Below are 23,462 nucleotides of genomic sequence, written 5' to 3'. Positions count from 1 at the left end.
AGTAAACTCTACAAAAAAATTCCAATTCTTCTATTTGGTAATCCTGCTCCTGAGTGCTGGTTCTAAGAAAATGGAAGGCTCAATTAAATTCACAAAGATGTTCACTATAGTTAAATCTAGAATATCAAACCCTGGAAACACACTGGATACCCAACAATAAGGGAATAATTTAATAAATTATTATACATTATATATTATAATAAATTTAATAAATTATGCAACAATAATAAAAATATTAAACAGCTCTGAAAATAATTAGGATATTTATAGAAAAATGTTAACGAAGCAACGATATATGAAGAAAGCATGCTACCAAATAGAATATGAACTTTTTATTCCAAATATGTAAAAAATATTATTCACGGCCGGGCACGGTGGCTCACACCTGTAAGCCTAGCACTTTGGGAGGCTGAAGCAGGTGGATCATGAGGTCAGGAGTTCAAGGCCAGCCTGACCAAGATGGTGAAACCCCTTCTCTACTAAAAATACAAAAATTTGCTGAGCATGGTGGCACGCGCCTGTATCCCAGCTACTCAGGAGGCTGAGGCAGGAGAATCGCTTGAACCTGGGAGGCAGAGATTGCAGTGAGCCAAGATCGCACCACTGCACTCCAGCGTGGGCAACAGAGCGAGACTCAGTCTCAAAAAAAAAAAAAAAAATTATTCACATGGGTAAAAAGGTAATAATATAGAAAATAGAAAGTGCTATTGTGGTACAGTGGTGGGATTACTGGTAGCGCTTTGTTCTCTATTGTTCTCCTAAACTATCTGACCTACTAATATTGTTAGGTTTTAAATAACTTTTAAATGCTTTTAGATACTAAATGGGAACCATGTTGAACTGATAAGGGGGGATTTCACAGGGAAGGTATTTTGTGAAATGGGAATGGAAAACAGAAACTGCATTCAGGGCCAGCCTAAAGAAAGTATATAAAGTGCAGACAGCAGGAGTATTTGTGGAAACAACGTAATTGGAAGTAACTTGTTAGGTTGAAGATGGGTCAAGGAGGGAAAATAAAAGGTCAGCAGAAGATTGTCACAACATTGGGTAAATAATTCATGAAATCCATAAAATAACATAAAAAGAACAAGATGAGAGCAAATTTTTCTCACCAAAGTAAAAGAAAAAAAACAGTAGCAACAATTAATCTAAGAAACAGGCAGAATAATAAGTGGAATCAATCTAAGAAATAATAGCCCATTTGAGAATGGATTTGAGAGATAACAATAAAAGCTAATTACAGCTTCTAGTCTGTTAAGTACAAAATCTGGAGGAAAAAGGAAGATGAATCAACTATGAAGAAGCAGTCATCTAAGATAAACTATTTCCTTCTATACACACAAACCACATTTCAGCTATTACCTCTTTCTGTATTACCAGCACCAGACTTATAACCACCAAATTAAAAATTACTCCTTCCAAACATTAAAGTGCACAACAGTTTGTATAACATATTACATTTATCTAAGAAAAAAGTAAAATATAATAAATACATATTTGCTTATATGCTAAAAAATGAAAGGAGAAATAAAAATTAAAAAGATTACCTATCAGGGAGGACAGAACAGACTGTTGGAGTCATAGATAAACAGACTTCTCAGAACATACCTGATTTTGTGGATTTGATTTTGGAACTACATAAATATGTTATATAATTATAAATAAAATTTAGCAAAAACTTTCAAAATGACAATCCAAAAAAAAACAAAAAACAAAAACAAAAAAAAACCAGAAATAAATTAACCTATAATGCTTGACTACAGAGAAAAGAATTTCACGTGACTTTTAAATACAGTAATTTGATTGTATATCCTTAGAATACCCTTAAAAACTAAATAACTACAATAAAAATTTATGTTCAATAATCATATTGGTTCTGTTATTCTGAAACTATTATGTATTATACAATACATTAAAGGTATAATTTTATTAATCATTAGGAATCAGGATTTTCTGATTCCTAAAGATCCTTCCTGAATCATCAGGACAGAAAAAAATACAAACATACAAATAGAAAAAGTTAAAACCCATAATTATAAATTGGGATTGGTAATATCAGTATGAAACGACGATATATTTCCTCTTAAACAGAAAAGAACTGTAGCTCTGTCCACCAATAAAATGCAGAAACAATGACCAATACAGTAGTAATGACCACCCCCACAATGCCCAGATTGTGGTATCTAAACACCATTTTTCACTAAGAAACCAGGACTCCCTGAAGAAATGTCTAATTTCAAGTCTAGGGGAGAAAATGTACAAGATGAACCTGGAACATCTCAACATACCACAAAACAAGGACACTATTAAAGACTAATGTAGTTGTGTCAAAAGAATTTAGAAACCAACTAAGAGGCTCCCACTGGCAAGGATGGAACAATGTGAGCACCAGAAGGAAGATCTGCAATATATTGATAGACATCAAAAATCTTAATAATATGGGGAGTGAAAATCTTATTGGCCAATGAACCAATTCATCTGAAAACATACAAATAAAGAGAAATAATCATGCATGTATCCTGCTTTTCCCATATGAATTGTACCTCAGAGTAAGCAATAATAATAAAGGAAAGTACTTCTTTAAGAATTCTAGCTAATAAATGAAAATAAAGATAAAATGCATTTTGCAACAACCAATAAAATAATAGATCTAGGCAAAGATTATCAATAGCTATTAAAACCATTTGGTAACACTTGTATCCTCTAGTCAATGTTAACATCACTAAAGGGAAAAAACAGACATTATGTGTCTCTTAAAACGATGCAACAAGAAGCATACACCACCACTTATAAAATGTTCATTCTTCCTATTTCCAAAAACAATCAGACTTGAATCTAATCAAGCTCCTAGATTTGGCTACCAGTTTTATGGAAATGCATTGAACAGGAGACCTTGTTAAACTACAATACACAGATGAAATCAGTAAAATCCAGACTATGGGAAACTCTCAGAAAAATTAGTTATTTCTTCAACAAGTAAGTTGCAAGGACAAAAGAGAGAGAAGACTGCTAAGTTAAAAGAGACATAACTACATCAATTAATGCAGTGTGGACCATCACTACACTTACAAACATGGAGTCATTTACCAAGTTACTGCTAAGACCCTTTCCCCTCTACAACCAGCTATCCCTACAGGCACAACCAGAGATACATCAGCCCTAAAACAATATGTTTCTAGTCCATAGTAGGAGACACTGAATGCCCTCTTGCCTGATGTACCCACACAGGAGCTGCTACAGAAGTCCTGCAGGCACAATCACAAACGCAGTCTGTGTTACCATTTCCATCAATATTTACCTTGTTTAAAAAAAATAAAATTCCTTGATTTCTTAGTACTAATAACATCTAAATTAAATATCTCGAACAGAAACAAAATAATCACATCGTTTCCTTGAGTATCTATACTCAGAGTTTACTTTTACTTCCTTCATTCTCTATTAACTTCCAGTGACTTTAAGAGAAATCTCTGAGATGTCACATCCAGCTCCCCTATAATTACTTAAGGCTCAAAGAGATGTAGAATGCTAAGAAGCAAACGAGAAAATGAAGAAAGTCCTAAGTTCCTAAGAGATTCAGTGGCTACCTGGAGAAAATTAAGAATGAAAATTAGAAGCTTGGAATATTCATTTTGCTTCAAGATATTTTATTAGTAACCAAGAGAAATATCTCTCATCTCAAATAGTACCATCTACCTTAGAAAAACAGTAATCTTTCTAATACAGTAAAACCAGCAAACTGTTTGATGAGTATTGGCAGAGAAAAACAACTATCAACAGATGATAATTTATATTGATACACGGATCAGTCGAGTGAGGAGTCAGGTGGCCTTTCCTTCTCTCAACCTTCAAATTATAAAATGGTGAATTCGGAACATGTTTGTAACCAACATTTTAAACAAATTTTCTGTATAAAAATTATTTTTATATTTAGGCCGGGCATGGTGGTGCACACCTGTAATCCCAGCACTTTGGTAGGCTGAAGCGGGAGGATCTCTTGAGGCCAGGAGTTCGAGATCAGCCTGGGCAACACGGCAAAACACCACCTCTATTAGAAATACAAAAATTAGCCGGGCGTGGTGGCACACACCTGAGGTCCCAGCTACTGGGGTGGCTGGGGCAGGAGAATTGCTTGAACCCGGGAGGCGGAGGTTGCAGGGAGCCAAGATCATGCCACTGCACTCTAGCCTGGGCGACAGAGGGAGGCTCTATCTCAAAAAATATATATTTCTGTATTTAACAGGACTATATTCTCATTCACTGCTGTATAAATAGAAATGTTGGAATTTTTTTTAATTACTTAAGGTAACATAAAAGGAAATTTGAAGACTACTACATCTTGTCATTGATTGAGACATTAAATGGGTATCAGAACTAGAAAATAATGACAGATGCTCCCATATCCTACTATAACAGCTGCAGAGTGAAGAAATACTGACTGCATCCATATCTATGTAATCCCTTCCTTGCTAACAGTTACATAAAATACACAATACATCATTAAAGCAATCAAGACACTGTTTTCCTACTTGAGTGCTTGCATTCACTCCTAGTTCATAAACTAGAATATTTCCAAGCCCCAATCTGTCTTAAGTTATATATTATTCACATAAAACTCAATGAAAACTAATACCAAGTACCCTTCTATATTCCTTCCAAGCTCCCTTTGACAGACTATAAATATGGGTATGAATTCTATATAATATATGCTTCCCTCTAATCACTCTCTTAAGACCTACGAACACTAAAAAAAGGACATTTCTGATGATATGCTATTTGTCTTGTCTTTCATATGGGAGGAACACAAAGGTATTAAGAAACTAAGCTAAAATGGAACTCAGATTTCCACATTTCCTTTCCTTTGCTTTTTTTTTTTTTTTTTTTTGAGACAGGGTCTCGGTCTGTCACCAGGGCTGGATCTCAGCTCACTACAATCTCCACCTCCCGGGTTCAAACAATTCTCCTGCCTCAGCCTCCCGAGTAGCTGGGATTACAGGTGTGCACTACCATGCCTGGCTAATTTTTGTATTTTTTTAGTACAGCCATGTTCACCAGGCTGGTCTTGAACTCCTAACCTCAAGTGATCCAAACGATTCTCCTGCCTCAGCCTCCCGAGTAGCCGGGATTACAGGTGTGCACTACCATGCCCGGCTAATTTTTGTATTTTTTTAGTAGAGACAGGGTTTCACCATGTTACAGGCCAGGCTGGAACTCAAGTGATCCACCTGCCTCCGCTTCCCAAAGTGCTGGGATTACAGGCGTGAGCCACTGTGCCCGGCCTACTCTGCTATTAAGCAGCAATTGCCCTTGAGTTCAGGTCTCAGTTGCTCTTCAGTTAATATTTCCATCATCTATCCATACAGAAAATTAGGAGACTAGCAGAGCACAGTGGCTCGTGCCTGTCATACCAGCACTTCGGGAGGCTGAGGCGGGTGGATTGTCTGAACTCGGGAGTTCCAGACCAGCCTGGGCAACATGGTGAGACCCCGTCTCTACCAAAAATACAAAAAAAATAGCCGGGTATGGTGGTGTGTGCCTGTGGTCCCAGCTACTCAGAAGGCTGAGGTGGGAGGATCACTTAAGCCCGGGAGGTGGAGGTTGCAGTGAGCCAAGATTGCTCCACTGCACTCCAGCCTGGGTGACAGAGCGAGACCCTGTCTCAACGAGAAAAAAAAAAAAAGAAAAGAAAAATGTAGGAGACTGAAGAAAAAGCAAATGGCATATCCTTGAAACCATCTTCTTCCTCCTACCTCTTATCATTTACTTTGAAGAGGATGTGTACTTGATGTTTCCTCTGAAGAACCTATGGTAATATAATTTCAAATTTCTCATTTAAAAATTTCATTATATTAAAGATATTTGTACAGCCCTTTGAAATTTATAGTGACAAGATTTAACCTACATTTTGTGAATGTTAGCAGCCCAGGTAATTAGGTATTGTGCAAAACAACTTGGGGCAAGCATATTAATATAAGAAAATGGAATCACCTACCATCTTGACATTCTCAAACTGGGGTACATGGGGTGGTGATCTTGGGTCTAACAGTAGGGACCTTCATATCCAAAGCAGAGAAACATATCCACCAAGTTTTCTTCAAAATTCCATATAGCAACTGTGACAGAATTAAATTGTGAAACAGCACTCACCTTGTGCTACTGTTGACATGACCACAGATGGTGTAGAGGACACCACAGCTGTTACTGCAACTGTATTAGGAATAGGTGATGGTGTAGAACTGCTGCTGCCACTGCTGCTATTACTGACCAGAGAGGACTGTGAAGCAGTTATAACAACTGGCGGCTTCTGGGTTGTAGAAGCAATGACTGACGTTGGTACAAGCTTAGTGACTGCTGCATAGTTATGGGATTTGGAGAGAATGTTGGGCACGAAGGTTGAGCTTGGTGATGTGGTGACTATAATAACCTAAGGAATAAAAAATAAGTTATTTTTATGTACCTACTAAACTACTAATGTATCTAGACTCACAGTTAGTTATATATAATTTAAAAATAGCTTATGAAAAACGAAGAAGCAATTCAACAGAGAATATACAGCTAAAAATATATTAAAATTTTCCTTTACTAGTAATCATCAAAATGCATTTATAAGCAACAATTTTACAAATCAAATATTTTAAAAGATAACATCAACGCTGTATAAGATACAGGAAAGTAGACATTTCAGCATACTACTTAGGGAGTATAAATTGGCACACTCTTTCTAGAAAGTAATTTAAACATTCATTCGTTTATAAATACTTATTGAGCACCTACTATGTGCCAGGCATGGTTCTAGACGCTGGAGAATAGAAGAATGAACAAAAGAAACAAAGTTGATACCTTCAAGTAGCTTACATTTTAGTAGTGGGAGAGAAATAAACAGAAATGTAAGTATATGTCACGCAGAGACAAATGGAAGAGACAAAAAAGTATGGTAGGAGAATAAAGAATGATGGGAGCACTGTATGATTTTTTAAGTAATGTATTCAATAAAGACCTCTCAGTAAGGTGACATATGAACAGAAACCAGAAGGAATTAGGGATATGAACCATGGTGCTACCCAGAAGACCATCCATCAGCACAGGGAGCAGTAAATACAAAGGCCCTAAAGCAGAAGCAAGCTTGGTATGTTCAAGAAACTTCAAAGATCTAGTGAACGGGATAGAAATGTATAGGGTACAAAGTAGTAGTAGACAACTGCAGAGAAGTAATGAAGGACTAAACCATGTAAGAGCATGTTGACAGTATATACCCTTTATATGATGTGATGAAAAAGGTACTTTCTCTCTGAGGTCTTCTGTCCAAAAACCCATAATCATAGTCTAATCATGAGAAGAACATCAGACAAATTCTAACAGTTGGGGTATCTACAAGATACTTGACCAGTACTCCTCAAACTTGTCAAGGTCATCAAAAAAAAGGAAAGTCTGAGAAACTTTCACAGTAAAGAGGAATCAGTAGGAGCCTAAAGAGAAATAACAACTAAATATAATATGGTAACCTGGAACAGAAAAAGATAATAGGTAAAAACCAAGGAAATATGAATAAACCATGGATCTAATTAACATTAATGCATTAATAGTCTTTATTAGCTATAACAATGTATCACACCAATGTAAAATGTTCAGAATAAAGGAGACTTATCAGGAAGTTGGTAAAAAACAAAACAAAGAGAATGAGAAAACTGGGTGCAGAGTATATGAGAACTCTGTACTATCTTCTCAATTTTTCTGTAAATCTAAAACTGTTTTAAAAAATAAAGTCCATTTTTTAAAAAATCATTACTCTACCTGTTAGGTAAAAAGTACAGTAGGGCAATGAAGGTAGAAACAGGGAAACAAATTAAGAAGCTCCTGTAACAAACCAGGCAGGGATGATGGTGAACAAAGTATTTGTGGTGGAAGAAGTAAAAAGTGAACAGATTCTGAATACACTGCAAAGGAAAAGCCAACAGGATTTGCTTGTATGTTGATATGAAGAATGGAGAAAAAGAGAGGCAGGAAAGAGATGTCAAGGTTTTGCCAGTATAACTAGAAAACTGTAGATGATTTAGTGACAAATCATTCCAGACAGAGAGAATAGTATGAAGGAAAGGAACTAATGTCAGAAGTAGCTTGATAAATTTAAAAACAGAAAAGAAAGCAGTGTAGCAAAAAGCACATAGGGCAAAGAGGAGTTGGAAAAGTAAGCAGAGGCTACATCAAATGCGGAATTTAGATTTTTATACTAAGTATAATAGAAAGCCACAGGAATATTTTAAGTAGGAAGAAAAACAAAATTTGATGTATATTTTAAAAGATCACTCTAGCTGCTACATGATAAGAGGCAAGAGGGGAAGCAGTGAGACCACTTAAACTATTGCATCAGACCAAGCAGAAAATGATAGAGGCTGCCTGCACCGGAGTGTTAGTAGTAGAAATAAAGAAAAGTGATCAAAGTCAGATTATTTTGAAAAGTAGAGAGAATAGGATTTGTTGACGAATGGAAATGGCAGGGTTAAGGAAAAGAACGGAATCAAGAATAGCTCCTAGGGCTAATAAGTATTGGCTTATTTAAATCTCCTAACAATTCTATGATACGTGTACTATTATTATCCCCATTTTACAAATGAGAACACAAAAATTATTTAGAAGTCTGTAGTATCACATTTTTATTCTGGGGTGGTATAGTAAAACCCAAAAAAGAGCAGATTATCTCCTTCCTCTTTAAATGAAATTATTTGTACCTAGCTAGAAAAGAAAAACTGTTTTGAAAAATCTAATGAATTTAAGGGAAAATTCTTTTTCATTTTTATATCACTTCTAAAGAAGGCCAGAAGTGAGTCAGTCAAAATTTACTGAATATATCTGTACTCAGGACCTACATCTCAAAGAAGCTCGGACCATAACATTGTTATTATATACTTTGAGTGTTACAGAGAATTACCAGATATAAGTTCTTATCCAGTGTTACAGAGAATTACAAGATATAAGTACTTGTCCATTACTTTAAGGAGTTTGTTAGTTAATTATTTGAGGTATCAAGAAAGATACATAAGATCAGCAAACACCTATATAGAGTCAACCAGCATATTTATAGATAGACTTGATCAGCAAATACCTATATAGCATTATTAGAAAACAACAATCAACCATGATACAAGCTGAGAAGTAGACCAATATGGCAAAAAGACCACAAGCTTAAATGAACCTGCACTTAGATCCTGCCTCTGCCACTTAAAAATGGCAGGCCCCTGGACATGTTGGAATCTCTGGGCTCCAATTTTCATCTATAAAATGGGGATAATAATACCTATCTTGCAAAGTCATTACAAGGATTAAACGATATAATGATGTTAAGCATCTGACATAGTGCTAGGCACATAGCAGGTTGTCAATATTTGGCAGTCAACAAATGGTACTTATTAGTAGCTTATTACTACTACTTAATAAATGTGAAAAGGATATCAGTAAAGGCATTATACATCAAATCAATCTGAAAATGCATTTCAATATACTTTGTTTCACTTAAAACTTTTCTTATTTTTTTCCCAAATTCTGATACCTCTGAGAATCCAAAGAATTCACAGCTGCTGCCACAGCCAAACCATTAGAGTAGTAATGGCAATTAGGGTTCACTTTTGCCAGTTCTGAACTAATTGTAGTAGCTTCCTGGAGCACAATGCTTATAAGGACTTTGAGGCCCAGATAAGAATTCACCAAGGCTTAGCAGGAAAGTATGCCACAGTTAATTAGCAATGTCTGTCATGGGCAAGGGCAAGGGAAGCATTCACACTTGTACCAAATATTTGCAATTTCAGAATTAGAGTATACATGTAGGCTTTAACATTAAGACAAAACTTCAGCAAAATGAATCTAGAGTCTTTAAGAGCATATTTTAGGTTACAGATACAAATGATAAAATCTATTTTGAGATTTCAGCCTGCAAGATGATTTCTGATCTGAAAAGAAGTTATCCTTCATTAGAGATCCACCTTGGAGGAAACCTACTTGTACTTTAAAGTTACTCATTACAACAGGAGGAAGTATAGGGGTTTAAAACCAAGTGAACCAAACAGTGTTTATTCAGGCCATAATTCAAATTACTGACCTTCTAGCACTCACAAAAACTCCTTAAGAGTGCTGGGACTTGCACCCTAAGGACAAAATGAAAAATATCAATCAAGCACATGAAGGCATAAAGCTAAATTCTGCTGCTCTGATATATAAGTGCTGCATCAATGTTATATTTAAAATGAAGGCACCACATTAACACAGGTGGAAATGTGTCTACCCTGAAAATATATTACCTATTTGAATTTGAATAAAGTCCACAAATTCATAAATAATTATACTTAATATAAAAATCACTTCACCTACAATAATTCCTAAGTTGCCTTATACAGGATTTGTGACAAATCCAAAGTGAATGCAATAATGGCAACAGCCTTGGATAGATTTAGAAAAATCCAATTACCCAAGCAAAAGAAAAACATAAAGCTCCAAGAACATTTATTAGTCCTACCCATATCAGCTTGTCCACAAAATAATAAAAGTAATGGCATTGAGTACACAAGAAGTAAAAGAGTACAGTTTTACATCTGGAACATAGTAGGTGCTCAATAAATATTTGTGGAATGAATGAGTCTTATTTTTAATTTAATTTGTTTTAAACATTTGTTTTTTTTAACCATAGTAAGCCAAATCTAAGGTTCTGAACCTGAACTCTCATGGTATGGCTCATATATAACTTGGGAGATAAATATGCCCTCTTTTAAACATCACAAGTCTGAAAACCTCAACTATCCATTCTCAATGGAAAATTCAGAAGAAAAAAAATAAAAATAAATATATGGTAAAGTCAATGAACTTAAAAAAGGTTCACAAACTTCACTGAGTCCTCATCTACTACACGTATTTTTAGCTAAGTCTACCGAAGAAGACTGAAAAGTTAATAGTGTTAGGTGACATTTACTGAGCACTCACTGTATGTATACGTTAAGTTTTTTTTTTGTTTTGTTTTTTTGAGATGGAGTTTAGCTCCTGCTGCCCAGGCTGGAGTGCAATGGCACAATCTTGGCTCACTGCAACCTCTGTCTCCCGGGTTCAAGCGATTCTCCTGCCTCAGCCTACCGAGTAGCATGTGCCACCACGCCCGGCTAATTTTGTATTTTTAGTAGGGACAGCGTTTCTCCATGTTGATCAGGCTGGTCTCAGAACTCCTACCCTCAGGTGATCCGCCTGCCTCAGCCTCCCAAAGTGTTGGGATTACAGGTGTGAGCCACCACACCCAGCCTATGATCATCTTTATTTTATAAAGAAACAGGCTCAAGGGAGGTAGCTAAGCCAGTATTGGAACCAGATACTTCTATTCATTCATTAATTAATTTACTCATTCAACAAATATTAATTAGCACTTACTACATGCCAGGTACTTTTCTAAATACTAGGGAATACATTGAAGAATAAGACAAAGTCTCTACCCTTAGCAGCTTATAGTCCCTGGGAGAAATAGAAGATAAACAACTTTGCAATATAATATCAACTAGTTGTAAGTATAATGAATAACAATAAAACAGAGTACAGGAATAGAAGGATATGGATGGGAGGTAGGTACGCTTTTAGCTACAGCTTTGCTTTACTATTTCTCAAATACTAAATTAAAAGACTAGACAAGAAGCAGGGAAGAGAGAAGAATTACTGAGAAAATAAGATCCAGCAACAAAGGCAGTTAAAAGCGTTATAGTAAGTAGACTTAAAAATTCAGGGCACAGCAGACTGATGCCACCTAATATAGGGCCAGCTTAGAAAGCAATAACTATAATAGCATATAAAAAGTGACATTCAGAAAGATTATCTTGGAGTCATCAAATAAAAATGTAAAAATTATCCTCAGTATAAAACTTAAGAAGTCATCAAAAATAGTTAATTTCTATATATGAAGGGATATGCTTCAATGAACTGATGAATTCATTTATTTGGAACAGCTCATTAATCAACAGTGTAAATAAACAAAACTCTACACTCCATAAAATACCTGCAAGGGAAGGAACTAACAATTGTTGAATACATACCTTACGTTGCTCTTTAAACATCCAATCTCATTTAATCCTTGCAATAATGTCCTAAGATGACATCATTCTCATCTCATAAATCAGTGAACAGATTTAGAAAGACTAATTTATTTAGGTCATACTAGAAGAACTAGGATTCTAACCCAGGACTCTTGACTCTCAAAGTTTTTGTTTGATTCTAATATCATACCATAATCCCTCATCTTCAGACTGAAAACAGAATTACATCCCACAGATCAGCTCATTATCACTTCTAGTTACTAATAATGATAATTTTTAATATATTATATAGTGACATCTTTGCAAGAAACTCGAGGAGGTTCTTTAAGGGGAAGTTATCACAGGAGTAAAGATTCAAAGGTTGAAAGACCATACACCGAACACAGAATTTACCTCCAGTCCTTCCCCAAAATCCCTCTAAAACAGCATGAAGGGATTTTTTTTTAAAAAGGGAAAAGGCACATAAACCTATAAGGTCAAAACAAAAAGGTGACAACAGCTATAAAGTTTGGAAACTGAAAAACAGACAAATAAGAATGGATTAAGCATATCTAAGAGTGTAAAAACCTAAGGCAGTAAAGAGTAACAAAAAATAAGGCAGCCTGCATTTGTGAGCCCCAGAAAGACTCAGGAATTGAGAACACCAGATACTTCTGAAGTGGGGATAAACATGCAACTAAAGAGAGGAAAATTAGTTGAAAAACTGTTTAAGAACGATTTAGATCCCTAGCTATTCTCCCCCATCCTAAGGGAAGGCTAAGAATTTACTGTCATGAGGGAGATTGACAAAGAAATCTAATGACATCAGGCACATCTGGGGGGCCAGGTACTATGCTAAAAACAGAGGAGATAAGTAAAGTATATATATCATGAATGGTGAGCCCACCCAGCCCTTTCCCTCTATTTAACCCCCAAACAAAACACTGCCAACCAGGCTTATATTACTCAAGGCAGGAGACTGGGATATTTCTGAACAATCCTACCAGTCCAAACAAAAGCCCTAAAGACAGTGACAAATGGTGGAGGTAAAGGGGTAGTGGATGTTCCTGAACAAAATAGTCCAGCTAGGTCAATTTACGATGAAAGTCACCAGTCAGCATGTCCCACCCATACACACAGAGCTTTCTGTCACCTTTTTAGTGCCTATTTTCATTCGTAAGCAGACAGCCAGACACTTAAGAAAACTAAATAAAAGAGATCAAAACAAATAGATAAAAGGAACTTACAGAGAGAACATGAGAGAAGAAAACATTTAAAAAATTGTCATGAATCTCATTAGGTAAGAGAATACAATGCTTCTATGAAAGAGTAGGATGCTTTTTTTTTTTTAAAGGAACTTTGAGAGAAAAAGAGTTACTAGAAATTTAAAGTATGAGAGCAAAAATGAAAAACTCTATAAATGTAGTGAAAAATAAAATTAAATGATAAAGAAAATAAAAATACTGAACATTTACTACGTGCAAGGCTGTAACAATTTTTCATATATTATTTCATGTATTTACACCCAAAAAATCCTATAAAATAAATACATTGTTTTCTCTGTTTTATAGATGAGAAAACTCGGGTAGAGAGTTTAGTTTTCCCACAGTCACGCAGCTAGTAAGTGGCAAAAGCTGGGATCTGAAACCAAGAAGTCCAATTCCAAAATACAGGCTTTTTCCATTATATTAGAGTAGGAAAACAATGCAAACAAATGGAAAATGGAAATGAGAAAGATAAATGGATCAATCCAGGCAGTTCAATAGGCAAATAACAGGTGACCCAAAAACAGAAAACAGAGACAAATCAAATAACTCAAGAAATGTATCAGAATTGAAGGACATAAATATTCAGAATAAAAGGGCCCACTGAGTATACAACCTAATCGATGAAATAAAGACCCACACCAAGGAACATTACCTTGAAATTTCAGAATTCTGAAAGTTACTGAAAGTTTGTAAAGAGAAAAACAGTATCTGAAATTAGAATGGTACTGGACTTCCCAAAATCAATAATGGAAGCCGGAAGCCAACAGAGCAACAACATCTTCAAAAATTCACAGGGAAAATCACTTCCAACCTAGAATACTTTTCCTAGTTAAACCATAAAAAAAGTGGGAAGGTAGAATAAAGAAATTTGCAGTCTACCATGCAAGGTCCCCAAAAATTTACTTTCCATCCACCCATACACCAGGTAGCTACTGGAGGATATGCTCTGGCAAAATAAGCAAAGAAACTAACAAAGAAGATCAGAATGATGGTTAAAGAGAGATCCCAGAAATATAGGTGTACAACAAGCCTAGAGAGCCATTATGGTCCATCCAGATCAGTGTGGGAAGACAGAGGGGTCTAAAAACATGAAACTGACAAAATAATAATGACTTCAACATATTTAGAGAAGAGTTTAGGAATGAATTAATAACAGCATACAAAGAATTTAAAAAGAAGATAACAAAAGTTATTCACTTAATTATATCCTTCCTTTCTTCTATGAAACACCTGACAACTTTACTACTTTGGCAAATTAAAACCTGAGTTGCTACAGGGAAGGTCATACAAATATAGGTTAAAATTTTTTTCTATTTTAAATTTTTTCCAAATAGGATTACAACTATAAAATAGAGCATAATTCTTAGAAGAGATTCGGCTGTGTCATATTATGCAAGTCATTTAACATCGCAAAGCCTCATCTGCAAAACTGAAATAATAATACCTATCCCAAAGCCTTATCTGGAGAATTAAACAAAGTAAAAGATGTGAACATCCCCAGCATAATGCCAAGCACATAGTAAGCACTCAGTGCATGTTTATTACATCTGAATCATACCGTCTGAAAGAAACAATTGGCAGGCAGAGACTCCCTCCACCACATACCTTCTGTGTTGTTGTGTTTGTTGTCTGTGTTGATGGTTTAGTGAAGGTTATTTTTACAGGAGACATGTGGGGTGGTAAGGAGTTGGCAATGCTCTGCATGATGTTGCTCATCTTGGGACTACCACTCACAGGCACAGTGATCGTCTTTGAGACTGGAACAACGGCCTTTGGAACTTCCTTTAGAACAACAGGAGAGGAGCTGGAAGAGTTTGTTCGCCTTCGTTTTCTGGGTTTTTCATCTTCATCTGAACAGCTTACACCTGAAGGGCAATGACAATACTGCTATATGTATACCAAACTAATCTTGCATTATACACTTTATTTTTAAAATCTTTATATCATCCTTGTCCTCTCTCTGTCTTAAGCCATTAGCCAATAAGTTCTATCAATCCTCCCTCAGAGAAGTGGTCTCTGAATGCCTTCCCTCCTTTCTTTTAAGACAAAGTCTCACTCTGTCGCCCAGGCTGGAGTGCAGTGGTGTGATCTCAGCTCACTGCAACCTCTGCCTCCCAGGCTCAAGCGATTCTCCTGCCTCAGCCTCCCAAGTAGCTGGGATTACATATGCCCGCCACTACAGTCAGCTAATTTTTATATTTTCAGTAGAGGCAGGGTTTCACCATGTTGGCCCAGGCTGGTCTTGACCTCCTGACCTCAGGTGATCCACCCGCCTTGGCCTCCCAAAGTGCTGGGATTACAGGCGTGAGCCACCGTGCCTGGCCTTCCCTCCTTTCTTTAAACCTATGGTCATGTCGGGCCTTCTTATCTCCTGCCTGTATCTTAGCAACAATCACCTAAAAGATGTCCATGCTTCCAGTCTGTCCACTTCTATCTACCCTCAATCCTACTACTAGTTGCAAAATTTCACATCTCATCATGCCTATGCACTGCCTAAAATCCTTTAGTAGTTTTTATCTCCCTACAAGATGAGGCACAACATCATTACCATATCATTCAAGACTCCATATCTTTCCAAGAACACAATACCTGTTACATCCAACCCCATGTACCCCTATAATCTTGGGATTCTGAACTGCTAACCATTCCCCAAAGCCACCTTAACCACATTCTATCCATCTCTGAGTATCCATATACTATTGTTCCTTGGGGAATACCACCTAACATCAATGACCTCTTCATCATTCTGCAATCATCATCCTACAAGCCATCTCCTTAGTGAAGCTTTCCCTTATTCCTCTAAGCAAAGCTAATCCACCTCTCCCCTAAGCTGTACCACTTACCAGATGGCAATGTGATTGTCTACATATCTCCCATTAGTAAGGGGCTCCCAGAGGGTAATGACTAAGTCTTATTGGTTTGTTTCCCCAGTATAGTGCCTTGCACATACAAAGTTAGGTAAATAAACAATTACATCTCAAACTAATGTTGTTGGTATGACTTCTGAGTATAAAGCAATAATCTTCCTGTTACTTAAAACTACATATTATATGAAATAGTTTCTTCATGTTTGAGATGCACTTTCAGTATTTTACTTATTTATTTATTTATTTATTTATGAGATGGAGTCTCACACTGTTGCCCAGGCTGGAGTGCAGTGGTGCGATCTCAGCTCACCACAACCTCCGTCTCCCAGATTCAAGTGATTCTCCTGCCTCAGCCTCCCAAGTAGCTGGGATTACAGGCACCTGCCACCACACCTGGCTAATTTTTTGTATTTTTAGTAGAGATGGGGTTTCACCATGTTTGCAAGGCTAGTCTCAAACTCCTGACCTCAGGTGATCTGCTCGCCTCGGCCTCCCAAAGTGCTGGGATTACAGGCATGAGCCACCATGCCTGGCCTAGTGTTTTCTTTTCTTTTCTTTTCTTTTAAGATGGAGGCTCACTCTGTTGCCCAGGCTAGAGTGCATGGCACGATCTCAGCTCACTGCAACCTCTGCCTCCCAGGTTCAAGTGATTCTCCTGTCTCAGCCTCCCAAATAGCTCGGATTACAGGCACCTGCCACCACACCTGACTAGTTTTTATATTTTTAGTAGAGATAGAGTTTCACCATGTTGGCCAGGTTAGTCTCGAACGCCTGACCTCAACTGATCCACCCACCTCAGCCTCCCAAAGTGCTGGGATTACAGGCGTGAGCCACTGAGCCCGGCTCCAGCCTAGTGTTTTAAAAATGATCAAAAAGTAGGTCTCTACAGTTACTTTAAAAGACCACCTTGGCTAAATCCGCAGAAATCAGATATAAATTTAATTAATAGTCCTAGATTCTGCGTTTTTTCTTTATGAACTAAAGCCTCAACTGTTTTTGTAGACTTTTTAAAAATCAAGTGAGAAACATGAAACACAGCAAGTTAACATAGAAAATCTCTGCAGAGCAGACATAAACAATTATATAGCATGACTCATGAAATTAGTAATAAAATATAACCCCTACACCTTCAATTTTTTAACTTTTAATTTAAACAGGGCCGACAAAGACCTAGAATTGTTCCTGTCTAAAACAGCAAACTTTACCTCTAAGTTACAAAGAAATCAAGTTTATAACTATATTGAGAAAAATGAAAATCAAATATTAATCACCTCCAGTTGACAGGAAAAACAAAGCAAAAAATAAAATTTAAAAAGATTCTGGCTTCCTCAGTTTCTGTCTCTCACTTCCTCTCTCACCATGGGATCTCTCTGCATACACCTGCTCTCTTTCCACTTTCTGCCATGAGTTGAAGCGGCATAAGATCCTCACCCAAACTTGGACTTTCCAACCAGCAGAATCGTGAGCCAAATCAACCACTTTTCTTTTTTTTTTTTCTTTTTTTTGAGACAGAGTCTTGCTCTGTCGCCCAGGGTGGAGTGCAGTGGCGCAATCTCGGCTCACTGCAACCTCTGCCTCCCGGGTTCAAGCAATTTTCCTGTCTCGGCCTCCCGAGTAGCTGGGACTACAGGCATGTGTCACCACGCCCAGCTAACTTTTTGCTGTTGTTGTATTTTTAGTAGAGACGAGGTTTCGTCAGGTTGGCCAGGCTGGTCTTGAACTCCTGACCTCAGATGATTCGCCCGCCTCGGCCTCCCAAAGTGCTAGGATTACACGCGTGAGCCACCGTGCCCGGCCCCTTTTCTTTATAAATTACAAAATGTATATATAAAGCAACATTGTCTTAACAGAAATTAAAAACAAAAAAATGAAAAAAAAATGAACAGGACACCAAACTGCTTCATAGGGTAGAATCAAGGAATTAAAAACTACAAACAAAAGAAACTTCAAAAATTACAGTCAATTAGAAATAAAGATAGGCTCTCTAGAATGTTTCACTGAATATAACAGCTGGATAATACATTATATAAAATAATCTAAGAAAATACTACAAAGATTAAAATTATAGGAGAAATATTGAATAAATTACATAAGCACATTCCTTCAGTTTCTATTCACAACATTTCTATTTCATGACAATCAAAAAAGTGAATTCTTAAGGATAACACAGTTCAAAGGCAGATTACCCACAGACAATGAAAATGAAGTCACTTCTGAAACCCCAGAACTGATTAAAAAAGCAATATATACCTAGTCATATGTAAAGAAAGGAATTCTTTAAAATCTTCAAAAACTAACCTACTAACAGCTAGTGGACCAATGATTTAATCCAGGAAGGCAGGTCTAATCAGAGCCTAGACTGCAGCATTTAGCCAAGAAGGCCCTGATAACACTGAGAATATCACTTACTTTTGACATAAACAGTACTTCCACTTGGCAAGACAACTACATTGGAGGCAGGACTGGCAGGTCTTGGAGACTTAACCGTTGCTATGCTGCCACTTGGAACAGGGGTAGAGGTTGGGGTTGACGTGGTACTTGTGTAGGAATAGCAAACCACTACTGAAGGAACGATAAAAAAGTTTGCTGTTAACTTTCACCAAAACTGTCCAGGCATACAAAAAAATTATTTTTATTGCAGGCCAATTTTAACATTTTCATGTGATCAGAAGTCAGAGGCCAGTACTAGGTATTAGGTCCACAGATTAAAAGGCATTAATAACCTTTCCTGAAAATTATCACTTAAATAGATTTTTCCCAAGTATTTAACAGCTTGTCTACAGGTGACATTGCTGACGGAGAAAAACACAGTTACAAAGAAATAAAGTTTAAAATTATACTGAGAAAAAATGAAAATAATTTTCACTCATGGCAGGAGTGGGACAACAGGCACTTACTTGTATTCCCTTTTAATACTAATAGCAGCACCAATGATATGGGTGGATAATTTTTCCCTAACCTTAGCAATTTCCAATGTGGCCACTAGGGAACAATCAAGGAAACGTTCTTTTCTATAAATCAACTCGCTAGTCATTGCCATCCAAGCAGCACAACAACTCAACTAAAATAATGACAACATCATATTTCAACCTATCATTCAACGAAGGGATACAGCTAAACAACAGTAAGAATAGGTTATAGGCACCATTTATTGAGTACCACACACTAAATCCTTTCCATACATCTTCACTAATTCTCACAATATCACATTCTCATTTTAAAGATGAGGAACCCAAGGCTCACAGAAGCTCAAACTTGCTGGAGGTCATACAGCTAGGAAATGACAAATTAAGATTCAAACATGGATTTGACTAGTGGAAACTCTGTATTCTTTCCACTCTACCTGAGAGTCAGTAGATGGAAGAACTCGATGGAGGCCAAGTTTATACACTGTCTTCCTCCAAATATACCTTTTCTCACCCTAAAACAGAGCCTGTCATGCATAAAAAAAGTGTCTTACTCTGTTCCATGGCCATTGCTAGGTAAGCAAAGACAATTCCCCAGAGTAACCTGACAAATGCATTGTTTTTAGGGTCATTGTCATGCAACATCAAACTAAACTACTTGAGTCAATCCAAATATGCTCTCTCAAATTTAATATTACTCTTGGTGGCCTCTAGAGAATTGGAGGATTTTTAAAGCATGTGTCAATTACTAGATAAATAATGATAAAACCCTTCTGCCAGGGAATGGATTCAGCACATTCATTAACCAGAACAAAGAGGTAGCATATATCACTGATTCCAGAAAATGAAAACAGCTTTATTTTCTAAAGCTATCAGTTCAGAATCATTTTTTAGTAGCTAAATGACTTCTGTTACCTTATTTATTTTCTAATGTCATCCATTAAGGCCTTCTATTCATTTTTAACAAGACACACTGATATCAAAAATCCATTCCGAGGTTTTTGCAATTTTGATGATTAACATAATTCACACCTTCGACAAAAGGGAGACTAAATTTTGTCTAAGACTAAAAACCTGGCAGTCTAATTTCAGAATTAGTTTCCTACTATGTTTCATAACCTTTAAACACTAGAATAAAAGTAGATGAAAAATAAGACAACTTTTCTTGAAATTTTCTTGAAGATTCTAAGAAAAGTAATCTCTAACACAGGCATATTTTTCTACTCACCTTCCTTGCTTCCTGTTTCTGCAGGCACTGGAAGAGATGCATTATGCTGGATAGCTGCATTAGCAACAGCATTAGCTGTTACAGTAAAGGCGGTTTGGGGAACGAGCCGCGGCATCAGTGGTACCAATCGACGACCTTCAATGGACCATTCTGAAGAGCTATTAGGTCCAGACATACTAAACAAAAAAGAAAACGCTGCTACAAGGGTTTTCAATCACTAAAAACAAATCAAACATATATGCTCAAACATATATAACTTTTTAAATTATAAAAAGTGCCCTGAGTGAATAGGAGAGGCTTTATTTTAAGCAAGCAAGATCAAAATTATGAATAATTATAATTCAAGGAATGTCACACACTTAGGTTCTTACACAGTTTATTCTATAATCTGAATCTTATCATGAACATAACTGAAACTACAAGAAATCTTCCTATGCCTTCTAAATAAATATCGGCCTTGGTTTCATTAACTTAAATCTGCTATCACTAATGAAAACTAGTATTTCAACTAATTTTTAGAAGTTAATTTTATAATTAACACAAGAAAGTAAAAAGCACTTATAATTTTAAAAGTCAGATTTTCCTTAATTAAGGATGGAATTCACTGAACCTTTTGAAAATTATCTAACTGCCTGCATGGCCAGAGGTTCTAAGGCTTTCAAACAAGGGAAACTGAGGCAGTAAACGAGGGAGCCTAAGTAGAAAAGAAGAGTGCTGTATATATAACCGTATGTGTCACTGACAATGTATTGTTATTATCCTTCCTGTTAAAAACAGACTAGATCTAACGACACTAGAAGAAACGCACCATTACTTTTATTTATTTATACCACCCTTCACTCTAAGAAGGAATTGAGACAATTGAACTCTCTAAGCAAACACCATTCTCAGTTTCTCTACCCTAAATTCCTGGAGCAAATTTTATTCCAAGAATCCAACCAGAGGTTGAAATATCAAAACGTAGTTGTATCACTTCTCTTAACTTGGCTCTATGAAAGACCCTGACTAATGATTAGTGCTGAAGTTTAAATTCACTCAGAAATAATCAATCTCTTCACACTAAATCTGAAATATTTCTGCATTTGAAACCATAGGTTCTTCAAACTAACTTAGAGTTTAAGACTCTGTATGTCCACCCATTCTCAGATTTAGATAAGAGTATAAAGCCCTTGTTAGTGGGCAGTGGAAAAATGATAATGCTAATAATGATAGTAATGATGATAGTTATCATTAAACACTTACGTCAAGGATTGTTCTAAACATATTACATGTATTAACTCTTCAATCCTATGAATTTGGTAGTATTATTACCTCCATTTTACAGATGAGGAAACTGAGTCAGAGATATCAAATAACTTGCCTAAGGTCACACAACTAATAAATGTCTCCTTCGACCAGCATAATCATACTACTGAAATTATTTGACAGATAAGTAGAAAGTATAAAATTTTTCAAATGGGTTTTGCCTTTGATGTATACCAACTGGATAGTGCTGTTGAATTACTACCAACTTTCATTGAATGGAATAAATCACTTTTACAATTTAAGGATTTAAGTTCAGCTCAGAAAGGAATTTCTAAGAGCCGATGAATCCAGCTGGGTTACTGTGGAAAATGTGTAAATTCCTTTATGGTTTAACACAGTCCTACCTAAGACAAAGGAAAGGGGAATTCCTAAAACTTCAGTAACACTCACAAATTTGTTATTATATAATCCCCAAGTTGATGCTACTTTTGAAACAAAGAATGGTACAAACAAGAAAGAAACAGAAAAGCTCATTGTTAGAGGAAAAAATTCTAAAAGCTATTCAGCATATTCTTGGCTTACTTTTATTTTGCTATCAGTTTATTATAATATCACTAATAAGCTTGCTTGGTGAGAGTTTACCACACAAATTAAGTGACATCTACACTTACCTGGTGCATTGTTTAAGTGGTGGCAGAAATTATGGAAGATTAATAATTTGAAGCACATGAACATATGCTACTGAAAAGACAAAACTTGCAGTGCAAAAGACACAACTGCAACTTTTAGAAAGATCTATAAATCTTCCAAATTTCTACTCATGCAAACATGCTCAAACTTTGAGTGAAAAATTAAGTATCATGTTAGAATTAGATCAGAAATTCCTATTTGCTTAGTAATGAAGATGTAAGTGTAAATATGCATTAGTTACACAAGTTATCTAAACTAGATTTTATAGACTAAACATCTTCCTGGAGGGCTTCACTGAGATACTTTAGTGTGAGTATAAAAGTGTCTCTCTATTTATACTAAGTATGACAGGGGAAACCTTGCTCCAGTCCCTTTTCTGAGAAATCTAAGATTATACTAATGAAACTACCTTGGCCCACATATCCTTTGGTGTATAAGGCACCAGTAAGAAATCCTCATCCTCACACAGAAACTGACCCAGTATCCTGTGAATGTCTGAGTGATGGGGAAAGGATTAAGAGAGCAAAAATTCCAGATAGACACTTTCTCCTGAATCTAGAGACAACATGGGCAAGAGTGGTCCAATTAAAAAATCCGAAGCTCCTTGACATCCAAGGCGTTAATACTGTAACATTCTGACATAATTAAAAACTGAATTAAGAGTATCAAACTACTTAATAAGTGGCCTGGTGCCAAACAATAAACACGTGTTATGTTTCAAGCCACAAGAATGGCTTTTCTTTGATCCCAGATATCCCACTCCTTTTGTTTCCCCCTCCTTTGTGCTCAATCTTCTCAGCTTTCTCATCACCTTTCAACCACATTCCTTCAGGCCTTAACTCCTATTTTGAGTGGGGGGAGGGGAGGGGAGGAGAAAGGGAATGCAGTCAGTTCAGGCGCATTCCTTTAGTTGTTTTTCTAGGCTTGGAGTATGAAGCCCTCCTATAGATAATCTTTGGAACTAGGCTCTGTTGCTACTTCTGAGGGGAAGAGGGCAGAGGAGATGGAAAGAATGAGAGATCTATTCCTTCCTCACCAATCCCCACTCACTGACCCCTTGAGCTCAACAAGTAAATAAAACATCTGATCCAACTAAAACAATAATATATTAAAACAAGAATACAGAAAAACCTAAGAAGCTCAAAATTATACACTGAAGTAAACTCTTTTCAAAAAAATGAAATTTATGTATTAAAGAAATCAGAAAGGAGAGAAAAAAGAGGAAACAC

The 23,462-nt window shown here is 36.4% G+C and overlaps 1 protein-coding gene across 18 annotated transcripts in view; it reads right to left on the bottom strand.

Annotated features, from left to right (window-relative positions):
• EMSY (EMSY transcriptional repressor, BRCA2 interacting) overlaps positions 1-23,462 on the bottom strand; it is a 108,694-nt gene that overhangs the window by 73,751 nt on the left and 11,481 nt on the right. For 8 of the 18 annotated variants that reach the window (XM_034933404.3, XM_034933411.3, XM_034933402.3 and 5 more), the window contains 4 exons: positions 20,299-20,474; positions 18,574-18,726; positions 14,903-15,162; positions 6,145-6,421 (listed from right to left, as the gene is read on the bottom strand). In XM_034933404.3, coding sequence (XP_034789295.1) covers positions 6,145-6,421; positions 14,903-15,162; positions 18,574-18,726; positions 20,299-20,474 — 866 coding nt within the window. The remainder of the gene's footprint in view (positions 1-6,144; positions 6,422-14,902; positions 15,163-18,573; positions 18,727-20,298; positions 20,475-23,462) is intronic. The other 10 variants (XM_055094705.2, XM_055094703.2, XM_034933409.3 and 7 more) reach the window with 2 other exon arrangements.

Source organism: Pan paniscus, chromosome 9, assembly GCF_029289425.2.
Source record: "Pan paniscus chromosome 9, NHGRI_mPanPan1-v2.0_pri, whole genome shotgun sequence".
Classification (NCBI taxonomy): Eukaryota; Metazoa; Chordata; class Mammalia; order Primates; family Hominidae; genus Pan; species Pan paniscus.
This window is presented reverse-complemented; position numbering and strand designations above follow the sequence as displayed.